This window comes from Aspergillus affinis (assembly GCF_023601865.1).
Source record: "Aspergillus affinis strain CMG 70 chromosome Unknown NODE_38_length_267853_cov_87_405585, whole genome shotgun sequence".
NCBI classification, from domain to species: domain Eukaryota; kingdom Fungi; phylum Ascomycota; class Eurotiomycetes; order Eurotiales; family Aspergillaceae; genus Aspergillus; species Aspergillus affinis.
Genome location: NW_026515819.1, coordinates 78453 through 95600, shown reverse-complemented (window position 1 = coordinate 95600; position 17148 = coordinate 78453). Strand labels below are relative to the sequence as shown.

Below are 17148 nucleotides of genomic sequence, written 5' to 3'. Positions count from 1 at the left end.
AAATCAAACAAAATATTAAGTATAGAGGCTTCAATAGTATTACATATGGGGGTTTTTACACATAACAAAAGAATGAAAGACGTGATGGCGAGGAGGATTAGGGAAGGTAAGCGGCAGTAAGGCCGAGAAGTGTCAAAGTCCAAAGAAAAAACCTTTCCCTTCTGCTTTCTAATTCATATGGGAAAAAAAAAAGAATAGTTGACATCCAGATCAGAAACCCCGAGGCTAGCCCGCTCTTCCAATCGCTTAGAAATTCGGTACCAGATCGATTTTGTTTCTCCTTGAGACCCCGATTCCCCGATTCAGCTATCAATCCGACGCGACCCTCCATGTACCTAGGATCGACCTGGGTCAATATGGAAGGAAAATTGTTCTTTCGATGGCGAGATGGCGAATGATCCACGACGTCTATTTTTCACACCACTGGACGTATCCCCATAAACTAGTTCACATTGCAAAGGGCCCCAGCTGGCTATTTAGTGTGTTAGACCAAGGTGGAACCCGATGATTCGCTGGGGATCCATCTTACGATATCGAAACTCGATGTCCTGGGTATCTGTACGGTATCGGCTCTGGGCTGCTCGTTATGACGCCGTAATACACAGAGTTCCATACCCGATCAGATTAGCTTTGAGGGTGGGGCGGATCGGCACTTTTAGCGCGTAGCGGCTCAATTGGTTGATTCTGAGGCAATTTACCCTCGAGCTTAAAACCTGCCGCAGAAAGAACGCTAATTGCCGAACTATCGGCATTGACCGCACGGCTCCTGCTGACGCAAAGCGGCAAAGGTACCGCGGCATCGTGCATGCGACCACTAGTAATTCTCAGTCGATGTTGTTTCGTCCACAAGCACAGTCTGCCTGGCATCATTTTTGTGTTGTCTAACACCCACCAAGATACACCGTGGTCTAACCGAAAAATCGTCAGCTCCCAAAAATGTTTCGTGAATTGGCTCAGGCACATGGAGGACAAAATTCGGATCTAGATCGGAACCTTCTCCCATAGGACCCGCTTCCTTCTCATTGAATGATAGCAAGCGGGTCAAGGGCCCAGAGCTTCCCGGATGGTCCAGCCATTCAAAGACAAGTAATTGCAGGAATGAATAAGCGCCAACCAGGCCAGGGGATCGGCATTGAACTGTGGTACGGCCAGGCACACCGAACAGCAGTTTGTGACTTACGGTCTTACCCCTGTCCATTATAATTTCTTTTACCTATTGCACTGCGGATGCAAGGCTTTTTTTTTATGGCGAACTGACTTCTGCTTAACATATTGCCGATATCCCCGACCGAGTGTCCGCGGACATGTGGTCCCTCAACACGATGGCAGAGATTTTCACGACGCAGGGGTGTGCCAAGCCAGGTACAATTTTATTCTGTTGACTGCGTGGGGATCGTGATCTTAATGGATTAAGAGATGATCAATGTAAACAAAATAATAAGTAGTAGGACGGCGCGCGCTTTGACATTTCAGCTCTTGGACCTCTAGGACCATCTTCACCAGACCTGATCTACAACCAACATCATGCAAGCCGTCGAGACAGTCACGAAAACACACAACATTGACCGGCGACAATGCAGCCGCGTCAAACCCATGCAAGTCCTCGTTTTGGGTCTCTGTAGGACGGGAACTCTCTGTCAGTTCGCCCCCTTGCTTTTCTCCTCCCCCCTCAATCCTTCTCCCCTGTCCTAGACACTACTCAATCAACCAATCCACTAACACGGCCGTCGCACGCATTGCAGCAACATGGCTCGCGCTCCAGCAACTAGGATACGACACGTACCACATGACATCAATCATGCAGAACCCCAAGGACGCCAGCATGTGGGCTGATGCATTCCGGGGCAAATACCACGGCGGCACGCCCTTCACCCGGAAGGAATGGGACCAACTCCTCGGCCACGTCGAAGCGACCACCGACTTCCCCGGCGCCGTTTTCGTCGAGGAACTAACCACCGCCTACCCCTCCGCCAAGGTGGTGCTGACGCTCCGCGACGTGGACGACTGGTACGTCTCCATGCAGAAGACCATCATGAGCCAGACCTACAGTCCCTTAGCCACCCTCCTCGGTTGGATCGACCCGGATGTCTTCGGGCTGGGCAACCGCATGGTGCGGCTGGGATTTGACAGCTTCTTCGGCGGAGATTTCGAACGCAACGGCAAGAAGGCCTTTCTAGAGCATTATGAGCATGTGCGTCGCGTCGTGCCCGCTGAGAACCTCCTCGAATGGAACCCCAAGGAAGGTTGGACGCCGCTATGCGAGTTCCTGGGTAAGCCGGTGCCCGAAACCCCGTTCCCGCGGTCCAACGAGGGTGCCATCTTCCAGAAAAAAGCGCAGATGGTGATCTGGTCTTCTGTGCGGAGGTTCTTGCAGCGTGTCACGGTCTACGGGCTGGGGATTGGGATTGCCGTGTTGGCGGCGAAGTACGGACGCGAGGCATTTTTGAGGAATTAGACGGTTTGGTTGGCTGGGTGTATAATTTTGTCTGGTCTGATTTTACTAAAAGGGGTGGAGGGTGATTTCATTCTTGCGTAAATAGAGTTTTAGTAGTATTAGACTTCTTTGTAGATATATAGATATAGAACTTTTTATTTCATCATAGTTCGAATGCTTTACGCTATTACTGACGATGTTAATATGGTATACCGGAGTATTCTCAAATGATGGAATTCATCTTTTAGGGCGAAAAATTAATTGGAGGCAAAACAATGTGGTGTCTTTAAAAATAGATCGTAATGTGGGAAATTTGGAACATCAAACACCCGTCTTGCGAGAATCGTACCAGACAGATAAACTAGTGGATATTACTCGATTTGAAAAATCGAAAAGCCGACTCCACCAGCGAGTTTGAAGCCGGCGGGGACGGAACACGCGCCATGGTTTGGTTGTACATTATCCAAGCTTTACTGAACAGCTGGCCTTTGTCCCCTGAAGTGCGAGTTAGGTCAAGCTTGGGTTTAGCTGGTGCGAGCAAATCTGCGCCAACTTTGCCAGGGTTCTTCGACGATTCTGCACCTAGAGCGTGTCTCCACCTTCCCGTAGGCTCTAAGATCTACAGCCCTAGCAGATGCGTCGGCGGGTCTGCACACCCTCGCACAGGCGAATTGGGTGAGACATGGCAGGGAAAGTGACAAATATCGACTTCCAGCATCTTATTTTCTTTTTCCCGAACCCGTTGGTAACGCTCAGTGAACTGCTGCTATATCATAGAAGCGTTATTTCGACCATGGCACGATCCGTGATAAATTGAATTCAAAACCACACGATGGAAAGTTTATAGGAACAGGTTCTTATTAGGTCACAATGATGTCAAAATATTTCCGGGACCTGAGCCCGTGAGTCTGGGAGGAACCCACCACAGAACCAGAGTATTAGCCCGAACGGGCAATGATGAGGGCATCCCGAATCGCCGGATATCCATCGCGTATTTCGGTACTCTTCCTGTATTTCGTGACCGTATGGCGACAGAACCCGGCGTACCAGCGATACACACCCAAACACGGGCATCTCATCGTGGCCCACTGCATAATCAGATCCTTCCGTCCACCTTCCCACACTCTGTGCCAAGACTGCCTCCGATCCCAAGGTTCGCGGATCGGCGCCAGGATGGATCCGCGAGTGGGAAAGAAAATAGATTTTTTGGCTTTCTCCCCTGAATCTGTCCTTTCTCGCCTTCCTCTTCCCTCCCAGCTCGATATCCTCCTCTCTTTTCTCTCTCTTTCACCACACTCCCACTCCAGCCCCTCTTTTTTTGGAATTTTTTTTTTTGCCTCTGAGCAGATCGATTCAATCGATTCCCACTTTTTACATTCGTTTACTCTTGTCCTTCGTTCTTATTGCATAATTCCGATATGCGGTTCCTTGCTTTCTCGGCGGCTCTGGTAGTCGGATGTCTTGGAGCACCTCTGTTCTCCCTTCCGACTTCCCCGCTCATCTCTAAGGAACAACTTACTCAGGTATGGGACGCTGGGACGATGGGTCATGATGCTCGGTGATGTGCCATTTTGCGCTGACGTTGCTCATCCTTGCCTCAATAGACCGGTGATGTGGTGAGTTGGTTCTCCATCCGGCACGGCTAACACGGCTGTGCCTGTTGATTCCTGTCTAGTTGGGACGATGCTGACTCGGTGTGATTACAGGCTGTACGTGAACTATTCACCTGAAGTGATGTGCTGGATTCAATAGTGCTAATGTGCTGAATACGTGGCGATCATCACAGCCCGTAGGTGCTGAGTTCCCTGACCCATAGACCATTGACGATCGGAATGCTAACCCGGTGTCAGTACGTATGAATGATTCTTGTGTATAGTGGTGTCGACAAGAAGGAATTATGTTTGCTGACCGACTGGCTTGGCTTGGGTTATCAGAATGTAAGTCTTGGCATGTCTGGTTGGGTGTTCGATTGCTAACTTGTCTGTTCTGCTAGAATGTATGATATCATGTCCTCGTCTTGGGGTGTGCCGTGCTGACCCAGACAGGGCGTAAGTGTTTGGCTTCCATGGATGGTTGTCTTTATTAGGCTAATCATAGAATGCGTTTGTCTACTTGATAGACTGTTAGTTAACCCCTCAATCCTTGGTTCCATTGACCAATATACTAACATCTGACAGGTGGTACGTAAGACCCTGACTTGACATGACATGGACACAAGTGATATTTGAACTCCAATAACGAGACCCTTTTGCTTTCCAATCAGAACGTGAGTCCCAACCATACCCTCCCACGTCCTTGGGCTCCTCCCTGATCTGATAACGCTAACCCCATCTAGAATGTAAGTCTCCTCTCGGGTTTTCCTCGGTCCGTTAATGCAGTAATGCAGCAGTGCAGTGCTAATGTCAGGCTCAGAATGTAAGTCACCCCCACTCCCTTGATACACATTACAAAACCCACTAATCTAACCCAACTTGTCAGGTCGTGAGTACTTCGCCTATTCGTTAATCCCAATTGCATTAACTGGATCTTGTCACTAATGCTCGGAGCTAGAGCGTAAGTTCACCTTATCCTTATTCGACTGGCCAGAGATGGCGCTAACAGACACCAGCTTGTAAGTTTATTGCCTCTGGGTCTAAGGGTCTATGAACCGTGAATAGGGTCTAACGACTGGTCTGTTCTGGAATTACAGTTGGTGAGTGATCCTCTTAATTTCTGAACTACATTTACTAACTCATTGGCAGAGCGTAAGTAATTATTTGGGGTCGTGAAATGAGGTGAGATCACTAAGTGACTGTCTTGTCAATTCCTCTAGTTTGTATGTTCCCTCCCCATGTATACTCTTGTATACTCTGAAACTATGCTAACGAACCCAGTGTGTAAGTCATCCACTACCCAGTGAGTGCTCGAGATCCTGCTAAGACAGGTTCACCACCAGAAAAACAAAAAGGTAAGCCTATTCTTTCAGCTCACTCCACAAAACTAAACTAAATCGGATCCAGCGCGCCGACCCCGTCACCCAGGACGGCGATGTCGATCCCGTCAACAACGGCGAGGTGAACAACAACATCTCGCTCCTGCGGTTCTGTTAGATCGAAACCACGATCGATCGAGGTACGTTCCAGAATCCCGGACGAACCCCTCCCGGGTGGAGAGGAGAGGTAGGGAAGAGACCCAGCTAATCGTGTCCGATAGAGTTGCGGGCTGGACCGTCAAACCTGTGGATGAGATCGAGGAGGCATGGAAGCAGGGTTGATGCCAGCTAGGCTCCATTGTTTGAGCTTAAGTTATGCTCGCATTGACATGGTTCGGAGAGGGGGGCTTCCGAGAGCATCGAGGGGAGAGCTTAGACTTTTATACAGGCAATAAGAGACGATGTGATATGGTCATTTTTCTTGGCTGTATCCACTATCTTGTTTGTGATCTTCCTTCATCTTGCATAATTTCGTAGAACCTTATTCCTGTGTAGTAAGCAGTACCTTTCGAAGTGTTGAGTTTGAATATATAGTTTGAGTCGGTAGTGAGCACTTCAGGACTCGGCAGTTGTAATTTAGTTAACTAGTGCGGCATAACGCTTTCTTAATCCCTACTTGTGCATTGAACTAACTTATCTAGGGTCTGCATAAGTGAGAAGCTTATCGATCCTATGTTGGCATTTAATATATTCGAGAGGATAATTTAACAGCACACCGAATCTTTCCTACGAGAATCCCTTGCCAAGAGGAGAAACCAGAAAAGAAACATAATATTAATAATGGAAATCTGAGATTCAGGTGACCGGAAAAGCGGTTACCCCTTCATAATTTATGCAGGACGAAGTGTTTCGGGCGGAAATGGAACTACCCGGCAGTCTCAAATATATATCGGGCTGGGAACGCACTGTCTGCCCTCCTAGTATACGAGTTTGCTCAAAAATAATACACCACAAAGAAAAAAAAAAAAAACTATTATCCGCACACTGATTGAATAAATGACTTTTAGATTATCATTATTAACTAATACTAAGATTTAGGTATTCCGAAATACACCGGCGCCAATTCACGAAACAAAGGACAAAATAAAACAAGCCACTATTGCTTGCCGGCCGAGACATGAGCGCGGCGAGCCTGGACCGCATCGGCCAGAGAACGGAGCGACGTCTCGGTGGTCTCCCAGTCGATGCAAGCATCGGTGATAGAGACACCCTTCTCGCAGCCCTCCAGGCGAGCGGTGGCCTTCTGGTTACCCTCGCGGATGTTGGACTCTACCATCACTCCGATGATGCCGTCCTCACCCTGGCGAAGCTGATCCTCAATGGTCTTGAGCACCTTGGGCTGGTTACGGTGGTTCTTCGAGGAGTTTCCTGGTTACGCGTCCCGTTAGTTTGGAGTCGGGACGCTAAAGACAGCCACAGCCGCTCCCGGAAACAGTTTCCGTGATGGGGGCGGCAGCAAGGGGCGAAAAATATTTGGAGTGAACATACCGTGAGAGCAATCGATCATGAGAACGTCACGCTCACCCTTCGAGCGGAGAAGCTCCTTGGTGGCCTTGACGCTGTCGGCGTCGAAGTTGGTACCGCGGCTGCCACCACGGTGGATGACATAGCCGTCCTCGTTACCCTTGGTGGTGGTGATGGCAATGAGTCCCTGCTTGGTGGTGCCCATGAAGTGGTGGCGGCCACGCATCGACTTGAGAGAGTCAACGGCGGTGCCGACAGAGCCGTCGGTAGCATTCTTGAAACCGACGGGGAAAGACAGACCAGAGGCCAGCTCACGGTGGAGCTGCGACTCGGTGGTACGGGCACCCACGGCACCAACACTGATCAGGTCGGCCGTGTACTGGGGAGAGATGGTGTCCAGCATCTCGCAAGCGACAGGGACACCGAGATCGGTGATGTCGGCGAGCAGCTGACGGGCGATCTTGACACCCTTGTTGATGTTGTAGGAGTCATCGACGTCGGGGTCGTTGATCAGACCCTTCCAGCCAACAGTGGTCCGGGGCTTCTCGAGGTAGGCCCGCATGATGATGCAGAGGTCATCTTTCAGCTCCTCAGCGAGGACCTGCAGACGCTGAGCGTACTCGATGGCGGTCTCAGGGTCGTGGATACTGCAGGGGCCGACCAGGACCAGGAGGCGGTCCGATTGACGGCGGATGATGTGACGAGCCTCAACACGGCTGTTGAGGACGGTAAGGAGGGAGTTGGCGGTCAGACCGATCTCGTACTGGATCAGCTCCGGAGGGGCGAGGGGAGAGTATTTCTCAACTAGAATAGAAAGCAATGCATTAGTAAATCATCTGTAGTGTAGCAGATTTCAATGCAAAGAATGACACATACTGCGAACATCCTCTGCCAATTTCTTCCGGAGAAGGTCGACATTGGTAGGGTCGAGAGGGACAGACGAGGTGGATACGCTAGGCATTATGTGATATGTGTTTGTAGATGTTAAGGGCAAAAAGAGAAAGCTGAGGAAGAACTTTAGAAGACAAAGGTATAGATATTAAAGAAACTTATATAGCAAAGGGCTTGAGGAAAAGATATCAAAGAAACTGATTGTTGTCTGAGACCGGCCTCGATATAAATATGGTTTCCAAGCAGGTCCCAAACCTAGCTTCTATCAAGTAGTACTCAAATCTACAGCTCCATCGGTGCTTGTTTTCCCTCCCCCTTTAATATGAAAGCGGAAGCTGCGTGGCTCTGACCACATCTTCCACTCGTATGAGAAATTTTATCGAGTTTAGACGGTCGAAATTTGGGGCGTCCCCATCCGCTACGTACCGTATTGTTCACCGTGCGACCATCTCCCGTCCGATCTGATACGCTTCAGATGAGAAAATGGATTCAGCCAGCCCTCGCGAGCCAGGCACCATCCGCCTAGAGAGACGGAACAGTGGACCACGGCTGGGCTGAGAGTTTTTCTCCTGGGTGTCAGGGCATCAATCAGAGCGCGTCGATGGCAGGATCTTCGCCGGAGATGATCGGAACTGCGAGCTCAGGAGGAATAGTTCATGACAATCACGATTTTGCATCTGGGACGGAAGAAGGTTCAGGTGGACCGCGCTTGATGCAGGTGGAACCGGGATCTCTCGCAAAAGCAGCAATGTTGGTGTCATGGACCATCTTTTTGTTTAGGCCTTTTGCCTTTTAGGGTTTCTGAGCAGCACGGGCTGCCCGGACGGTGCGGGTATAGATTACGGTAGATTACTTTCCATACTTTCCATACTTTCCATACTTTCCATACTTTCCATACATACCGCTAGTACCGGAATACTTCCACCAGGGGCTTGACCCGATCGGGGAGATCGGCACTATGCGAGCGGGCAAGCGCCAGCGCGGAACACGGACCCACTTGCACGGGATGCCTTTCGTCACGTCAAATTCCTGTCTGCCTTTCTCTGTAATTGTACCTGCCACGATCTTGGTTTCATCCGGATATCCATCGCCTCGAGCCAAAAGATATTGTTGGGTGAACCATGGCTCGTGTGCGGTTTCATACTGCTACAGTAAGTGCTGCGGCTGGTTTTTGATCAGTTTCACTTTGATGCCAACATCGTCGCTTAAGACATCAGAAACTTTTCCTTCGAATCCTGTTGCATCGTGCTGGCAGGGATTAAACCTTAGTAGCAACCCGGAAGAGAATTTGTCAGGATCTCCATCCTCGATTAGGAGAGCTTCAAGCCTCAATGCCATAAGTCCACGTCACAGTGAAACAATGCTCGCTTCCTCTTGTCCCTTTCGGGCAGGCAACATTCCCGACAGTCACTGCCGGCATCTAGTCAGACGGTCCCAATCTCACGGCTAAAGGATTTGTTTACGATGCTAGTGATGATTTTCGGAACTAGCGGGTGATTCTGTCGTAGTGGTTGGACTGCCTGCGGAGGCGAACTGGAGTTCGCACGATCTCGCTGGCCTGTAGCGCACGGTGGACACTTGCACCAAAACACCAAAATTGATCATCCTTGCTTTCCTCTAGACAAGTACCACTGCAGTGGGTCCGATTGTAAGCTAGGCTGTGGTTGCCATCTCCATGTCATGGAGAATGATTTGAGTTTTCTTCTTTTGTTTTGGTGGGTTTTTTTTGGGATCACTCTTTTATTACTTTTTTCTCCCTCGGTATTCCCTACTGACCCACGTCAGGTCCCAAAGCGGCATGCTTCCCTTTTGCTTCAGGATAGACCCACTCGGAATGAGCTGTGAATGCCAAACAGCAAAGAAAGGGAAAAAAGAAAATTTAATGTGTTGGCCCGGAATAGGAGAGACGGGTGGAAAAACAGTACCGCATGTGATGAGATCACATAATAGGAGTTAGCTTTTTAGTCGGTTCAAGGTTGATCTTTTTCTCTTTTCCTTCTTTCCTTTGGTCTCATCCGCCTTATGCCAATCTCTTTTCTCTCTTTGTTTCCCCAGACTGCCAGACTGGTCGCTTGCTTGCTGGCTCTGGATCTTGTCATTTGAATTTCATGAAGCATGCCGTCTACAATTCTTGACGACGCCGGGCGGCTTCGCCAGCGTTGGACGCAGCTGGTTACTGATGTCACGCCGTCGTATCTCCCCTCTGGTCTTTCCTCCAAGCGCGAGTCCCCTTCGCCGCTTGGGCAATTGGACGTGAGCCTGCAACTCTCTTTGATCCAGGCGTGCTGCCAGCAGTGCGATGTTTCCCCGCTAGGCCTCGTCCAGGCTGCCTGGGCTGCTGTCCTTCGTTCATACTCGGGCTCCGACGATGTCATGTTTGCTACGATTGGGCTGGAACGCCCGAGTCCGAAGCAACAATGGACCAATACCTCTATCTCCAGAGCTCGTCTCGACGGCGGTAGCTCTATTCTTTCTTCCGTGGATCACACGCGACAGGAGGGACTCATTGATTGTGAAGCTATGCTCTCCGTGTCGGAGGCTTTGCAGGTCTTCTCCGTGCTGGACCCCAAGCCTTGCAATTCAGCTATCTGGATCAAGGAGCCTTTCTTGAAGAGTGAAGTTCCCCAGACGGAAATTTGTAATGAACAGACAGTAAGTCTACCCATGTACCATTTAGACGTGATTCAAGACCTGTGCTGACTTGACTTAGTTTGATTATGTCCTACGAGTCGACCCTTCGCTATCGACGCTTGGCCTAATTTACCGCAAGTCAGCGGTCTCGCGTGCCCAGGCCGAATACATTGCCAGCACATTCTCCGATATCCTCCAAAGAGTCTGTGTCGACCCTTATCAGAACATGTTCAAGCTCTGCGCTCCCAGCGAGCTGGACACGTTGCAGGTCGAGGCCTGGAACCGGATCACACCCAAGGGCAGCCAGGTCTGTGTCGATCGGCTCATCGAAGAGAGAGCACACCACTCTCCCGAATCGCCCGCCCTGCAGTCTTGGGATGGATCGATGACATATGCCGAGTTCAACGCCGCCGCCAACAAGGTGGCTCAGTATCTTGAGTCCGCCGGCGTTCAGCGCGGACAGCTGGTTCCCATCTGCTTCGACAAGTCGTTGTGGACCATCGTCACGATGATCGGTCTGTGGAAGCTGGGGGCCGCCTGGGTTCCCCTTGATCCTCGACACCCTCGTCAGCGCATTGAAACGATTGTTTCGTCGGTCGACGCGCACACCGTCATTGCCTCTGCCTCCAACCACGAGCTTCTGGACGGCATTGTACCTCAGCTTATTGTATTTGATACCCCCCTTGTAAAACAGATCGAGTCGGACAGCGACGCAACCTTCAAGTCGCAATCACAGCCTACCGATGTTTCCTTTGTTATGTTTACTTCCGGCAGCACTGGCAAGCCCAAGGGCGTTGTCCACGAGCACGCCTCCGTCGCCTCCAGTGCCCTACACCATGCCTCGGCCATGAACGTGTCTAATACCACCCGCGCCCTGCAGTTCGGCGCCTATACATTCATTATCAGCACTTTTGAAATCTTTACCACTTTAATTTTCGGCGGATGCCTGTGCATTCCGTCTGACCATGACCGGCACACGGATATCCGACCCGTCATCCGGTCGTTTAATGTCAACTGGGCTATCTTCACCCCCAGCTTTGCTCGGTCGTTGAACCACGAAGACGTTCCGACTCTCAAAACTCTCATCGTCGCCGGTGAGGCCGTCGCGCAGGATATCATCGATCGATGGGCCGCCGTGGCCAAGCTGATCAACATCTACGGCTCCAGCGAGTGCTCCGTCTGCATGATCGGCCCTATGATCACGGACACGCCGCGTAGCTGCATCGGCCGGGCCACTGGTGCCCTGTCATGGCTCGTCGATCCCAACGATCACGACCGTCTGGTGCCCATCGGCTCCGTCGGTGAGCTGATCATCGAAGGCCCGACCTTGGCCCGCGGTTACCTGGCGGACCCCGAACGTACGCAGTCCGTGTACGTCGAGAACCCCCAATGGGCCGCGCAGGAGGGCGTCACCCGTCGATTCTACAAGACCGGTGATTTGGCCAGGTACGGCGACGACGGCCGCGTGCACCTCATCGGCCGGAAGGATCTGCAGGTCAAGATTCGTGGCCAGCGTGTCGAGTTGACCGAAATTGAAGCTCACATGCGTGCCATCAACAACCAGGTCAAGACCGCCGTGGCCATGGTGCACCCCGGTGGCAAGGCCATGCTGGTGGCTTTCATCTCTAGCCAGAGTGGATTCGGCCCCGAGTTCGCTCATCCCTTCCACGCGGCGCCCGAGGACAAGTCGTCCATCCTCTCTCTGGCTGCGCAGATGAACCAGGAACTGATCCAGCGCCTGCCCCCTTATATGATCCCGTCGGCCTTCCTTCCTCTTGCATACATGCCGCTGACGGCATCCGGTAAGACAGACCGTCGGGTGATTTCTACCTGGGCTTCCGCTCTGTCTCTGGCAGAGCTGGCTGCCGTTGCTGGTGCCAGTGATGGCACTTCGCGACGCATGCCTACCACCACAGCCGAGATGCGTCTCCAGTCGATGTGGGCTGATATCCTGCACTGCCCGCCGGAGGAGATCGGTGCCGAGGATAACTTCTTCCACTTGGGTGGTGATTCTATCGAGGCTATGAACCTGACCCGGCGCTGCCGTGCCGAAGGATTCCAGCTGCAGGTGGGCGACATCCTCGGAAATCTCGTGCTTAGCGACATGGCCAAGGTCATGGTCCCGGCTCGCTCGCCCGAAATTGCCGCTGTGCAGCCGTTCGAGTTGCTCGGTGGTGATGCCGGCGAGGTTCGCTCGAATATCTTGGCTTCTACCGGATTCGAGGATGCCGATGTCATCCAGGACGCCTATCCCTGCAGTCCGCTGCAGACCGGTCTCATGGCCCTGTCTACCAAGATCTCTGGCTCGTACATTGCCCGACACACCCTGGAGTTGCCCGCCAGCTTGAGCGTCAACCGATTCAAGGAGCTGTGGGAGCTGATCGTTGGCAACAACGACGTCCTCCGCACCACCATGGTTGACACCGACCAGTACGGCACCATCCAAGTGGTCAACCGCGCTCGCATCCAGTGGAAGCATGACTCCGACCTGGAGAACTACATCCAGACCGATGAGAAGATCCCTATGCAGATGGGCGATGCCCTGACGCGTCACGCCGTCATCTCCACGGGGAGCAAGTCGTTCTTCGTTCTGACCATCCACCACGCCATCTACGACGGTCTGTCGCTGGAGATGATCTTCAACGACCTGGTGCAAGCCCTGCAAGGTATCGTGCCTCCCGCGCGTCCCCAATTCCGGGACTTCATCCAGCACGTTACCGAGAAGAACCAGGACAAGCAGACCGAGGATTACTGGCGCTCGCAGTTGGCTGAGGGAGATCTGACGACCTTCCCCTTGCTGCCCTCCGCTACGTACCAGCCCGTGGCCAACGAAACCCTTGTCCACACCCTCAAGGTCAACCGCAACGGTCCGTCGGACTACACGACCGCCACGCTGATCCGCGCCGCCTGGTCCTTGCTCCAGGCCCGCTACTGCGATGCTCCGGACACGGTTTTCGGATGCACTGTCAGTGGTCGTAACGCGCCGGTGTTGGGTGTTGAGGACATGGTCGGCCCGGTCATTGCCACCGTGCCCATCCGCGCCCGTTTCGACGCTCAGACTCCCATCGCCGAGTACCTGCAGCATGCGCACACCCACTCCGTGCAGATGACTCCCGCTCAGAACTTCGGTCTGCAGAATGTGGCCCGCCTGGGCGAGGGAGCCGCGGCTGCTTGCGGCTTTCAGACTCTGCTTGTTATCCAGCCGGCCAGCTCCATTCCCGAGGACAGCATCATCCAGCCATTCTCTGCTCCTCGCGCCCGCTTCAGTACCGTCGCGTTGACCCTGGAGTGCAGCCTGGCCGCGGACGGCAGCGTTCTTGTCCACGTCCACTTCGACAACGGCGTGCTGTCTGAGACCCAGGTTGACCGCATTGTGCGCCAGTTCGAGCACCTTTTGCACCAGCTGGCTTCCGAGCCCATCGGCATCCTTGGCGACCTGGAGATGATCAGTCCCCAGGACAAGGAGGATCTGCTGCGCTGGAACCGGGAGATCCCCAGCATGACTGATGACTGCGTCCACAACCTCATCGCCCAGAACACCATCAAGCACCCTGACGCGCCCGCTATCTGCGCTTGGGATGGCGAGATGACCTACGCCGAGCTGGAGAGCATCTCCTCCAAGCTCGCAGCTCACCTAATCAATGCCGGCGTGGGCCCCGAGGTTTTCGTGCCCATCTGCTTCGAGAAGTCACTGTGGACGATCGTCGCCATGCTGGGAACTATGAAGGCTGGCGGTGCGTTCGTGCCGATGGACGCTTCTCAGCCCACCAGCCGTATGCAGCTGGTGGTCAAGGAGGTCAACGCCAAGGTCATGCTCTGCTCCGAGGAGCAGCTCGCCCGCTGCCCCGGTGTCGTCGAGAAGGCCATCGCCGTTGGACCCGGCATGGCGCAGGCACACACCCCCAAGACCCTGACGACCCCCGTGGCTCCGCACAACTCGGCGTACGTGATTTTCACGTCGGGCAGTACCGGAACTCCTAAGGGATCTGTCGTCGAGCACCGTGCTTTCTGTACCGGTGCTCTCTCGCACAAGGAGGGTCTGCAGATGGGTCGCCGTGTCCTTCAATTCGCCTCGTACACGTTCGACGCCAGTGTTTTGGAGATCCTCTCCACGCTGGTCCAGGGCAGCTGTGTGTGTGTTCCCTCCGAAAACGAGCGACGCGGTAACATCGCCGAAGCGATTACCCGTATGAATGTCGACTGGACGGTCCTGACGCCCTCGTTCGTCAACACGATCGACCCGACTACCGTGCCGACTCTGGAGACACTCTGTCTGGCCGGAGAGGCCATGACAGCCGCTCACGTCGCCGCGTGGACTCCTCACGTCCGGCTGGTCAACGGCTACGGACCCAGTGAGTGCTGCGTCTGCAGTTCCTCCAACCGTGATGTTGTCCCTGGTACCCTCCCTAACAACATCGGTACGCCGGTCGGAGGCGCCTGCTGGGTGGCTGACCGCGAGAACCACAACAAGCTGTCTCCCATCGGCTGTGTCGGCGAGCTCCTCGTCGAAGGTTATACCCTGGCCCGTTACTACCTTAACAACACCGAGAAGACCGAGGCGGCATTCATCTCGCGGCCCTCGTGGCTCCCGTGGTCTCGATGCGACCGTCTCTACAAGACTGGTGATCTGGTCAAGTATGACTCCGACGGGTCTCTGCTGTTCATCGGTCGCAAGGACACTCAGGTCAAGATCCGTGGCCAGCGTGTCGAACTCGGCGAGATCGAATACCATCTCTGTCTGCCCAGCGAGGTTACGCAGTCCGTCGTCGCCTACCCCAAGAAAGGTCTCTACTCCAACAAGCTGGTCGCGATCCTGGAGCTCTCCGCCACTCTGGGCGCCGACATGAAGCAGGTGTCCAGCAGCCGTCTGCAGCGCACTAAGTTCGACCTCTCTAGCCTCTCCAAGTACATGTCCGAGACGCTGCCCGTGCACATGGTCCCCGTCATCTGGATCGTCGTGGAGAAGATCCCCAGCTCCTCGTCCACCAAGATCGACCGCAAGACCGTGGACAACTGGCTCGCGGTGCTGCCCTCGGACTTCGAGCCGGCCATGGGTATCAAGCGTGAAGCTGCCCCCGTCGCTACCGACACGCTCCGCCCCGAGGAAGACAAGGCGCTCGCCATCAGCGGCAAAATCTCCCAGCTGGTCAACCGTGACGACACCCCGCTGCAGGGCCGCAACTTTAACATCTCGTCGATGGGTATCGACTCGGTCCAGGTAATCAGCTTGGCCAGTTTCATCAAGAAGAGCTATAACGTCAAGGTGGACGTGTCTCGCATTCTGGACGGCCAGATGACGGTGCGTTCGCTGGTACAGCTCATCGAGGCCGAGCTCTCGGGCACCGTCAAGCAGGAAGCCCCTGCCTTTGACGCGATGAAGGAAGCCTCCATGCTCCTCAAGAATATTGTCAAGGACACCTGCGTCAAGAAGACCGTCTTCGTCACCGGTGTCACCGGCTTCCTGGGCACCCAGATCCTCCGCCAGCTCTGCGACCGACCCGACGTGGGCCGTGTCATTGCGCACGTCCGCGCCAACACCCCCTCCGAGGCGTTCATCCGAGTCAAGGAGTCCGCCGTGCGCGCCCAGTGGTGGTCCGACTACTACTTGGGCAAGCTGGACGTGTGGGCCGGAAACCTGGCGAAGCCGCGTCTCGGGCTCAAGGCCAAGCAGTGGGCCTCGCTGACGGGTGAGTCGCCCAACGACGGACTCGTGCACTCGATCATCCACGCCGGTGCCGCGGTGAACTGGAACGCCGGCACGGCCGTGCTGCGCGCTGCCAACGTCAACTCCACCGCCGAGCTCATCAAGGCATCCATGCTCTCCCCGGCCAAGCCTCGTCTGGTGTACGTCTCCGGCGGCCACCGCTGGCACGTCGGCGAGAACGATGCGGACATTGCGCGCGAAGTGGCCCAAGCCAACGGCTACGCGCAGACCAAGTACCTCTCCGAGCTCCTGGTCAAGCAGTTCGCGGCCATGCACCCGAACCAATTCTCCATCGTCAAGCCGGGTCTCATCCTGGGCACGCCGGAAGAAGGTGTCGCCAACACCGACGACTTCATCTGGCGACTGGCATCGGGTGTGGTGGACGCGCGCGCGCACAGTCTCGACCACGGCGACGGGTGGATGTTCGTGACCAGCAGCACGCGAGTCGCGGAGGAAACGGTCTTCCAGGCCTTCTGCCCGGCCGAGGCCATCAAGACGGTGACCTACATGACAGATGGTATCACGGAGCGCGAGTTCTGGGAGATCTTCTCGCGGGAGCTCAAGTACCCGCTGAAGGTGGTCGACCACGCCACCTGGATGGACATCATGCACCAGTCCATCCAGAAGGACGCCAACAACCACCCGCTGTGGCCGGTGGCGCAGGTCTTCGACGCCATCCAGGGTCGACTGGGCGGAGACATGCTGAACGACGCCGCTGGCGTGGTGTCGCCGTCGCAGAAGCAGCACGTCAAGGCGACCATCCGCCGCAACGTGCAGTTCCTGGTCGAGGCGGGATTCATCGCCAGCCCGACGGGCAAGAAAATGAAGTATGTGGCCGAGAAGGTGTTCCAGCGCTCGGGTAATGTGTGGGACAATGTGAAGACGATGGTGAACGGATCCTTCTAAGTCCTATAGGATGGATTAGAACGGTGTTATCTGCTTAATGATTGACCGATGTAATGTTTGGTTTGCGTGGATGGTTCTTATTATTTGTGATTATCTTTTTTCGGTGTATAAATAGTCCTACGCATTACTGTATATAATTGTTAATTG

The 17148-nt window shown here is 53.9% G+C and overlaps 3 protein-coding genes across 3 annotated transcripts; 2 read left to right on the top strand and 1 right to left on the bottom strand.

Moving 5' to 3' along the window:
- Nucleotides 1-1524: 1524 nt before the first annotated feature.
- KD926_006824 (sulfotransferase family protein) lies at nt 1525-2455 on the top strand (the record flags this gene model as incomplete). The annotated part of the gene is made up of 2 exons (XM_053099836.1): nt 1525-1640; nt 1693-2455. The coding sequence occupies 2 exons, from the start codon at nt 1525-1527 to the stop codon at nt 2453-2455; spliced, it is 879 nt and encodes a 292-aa protein (XP_052956409.1).
- Nucleotides 2456-6501: 4046 nt separating this feature from the next.
- On the bottom strand, nt 6502-7830 carry KD926_006823 (3-deoxy-7-phosphoheptulonate synthase; the record flags this gene model as incomplete). Its single annotated transcript, XM_053099835.1, has 3 exons — nt 6502-6773; nt 6894-7673; nt 7746-7830. 3 exons carry the CDS (start codon nt 7828-7830, stop codon nt 6502-6504), a joined length of 1137 nt encoding a protein of 378 aa, XP_052956408.1.
- A 2045-nt stretch (nt 7831-9875) lies between these two features.
- On the top strand, nt 9876-17001 carry KD926_006822 (amino acid adenylation; the record flags this gene model as incomplete). Its single annotated transcript, XM_053099834.1, has 2 exons — nt 9876-10412; nt 10471-17001. The coding sequence occupies 2 exons, from the start codon at nt 9876-9878 to the stop codon at nt 16999-17001; spliced, it is 7068 nt and encodes a 2355-aa protein (XP_052956407.1).
- Nucleotides 17002-17148: the final 147 nt, after the last annotated feature.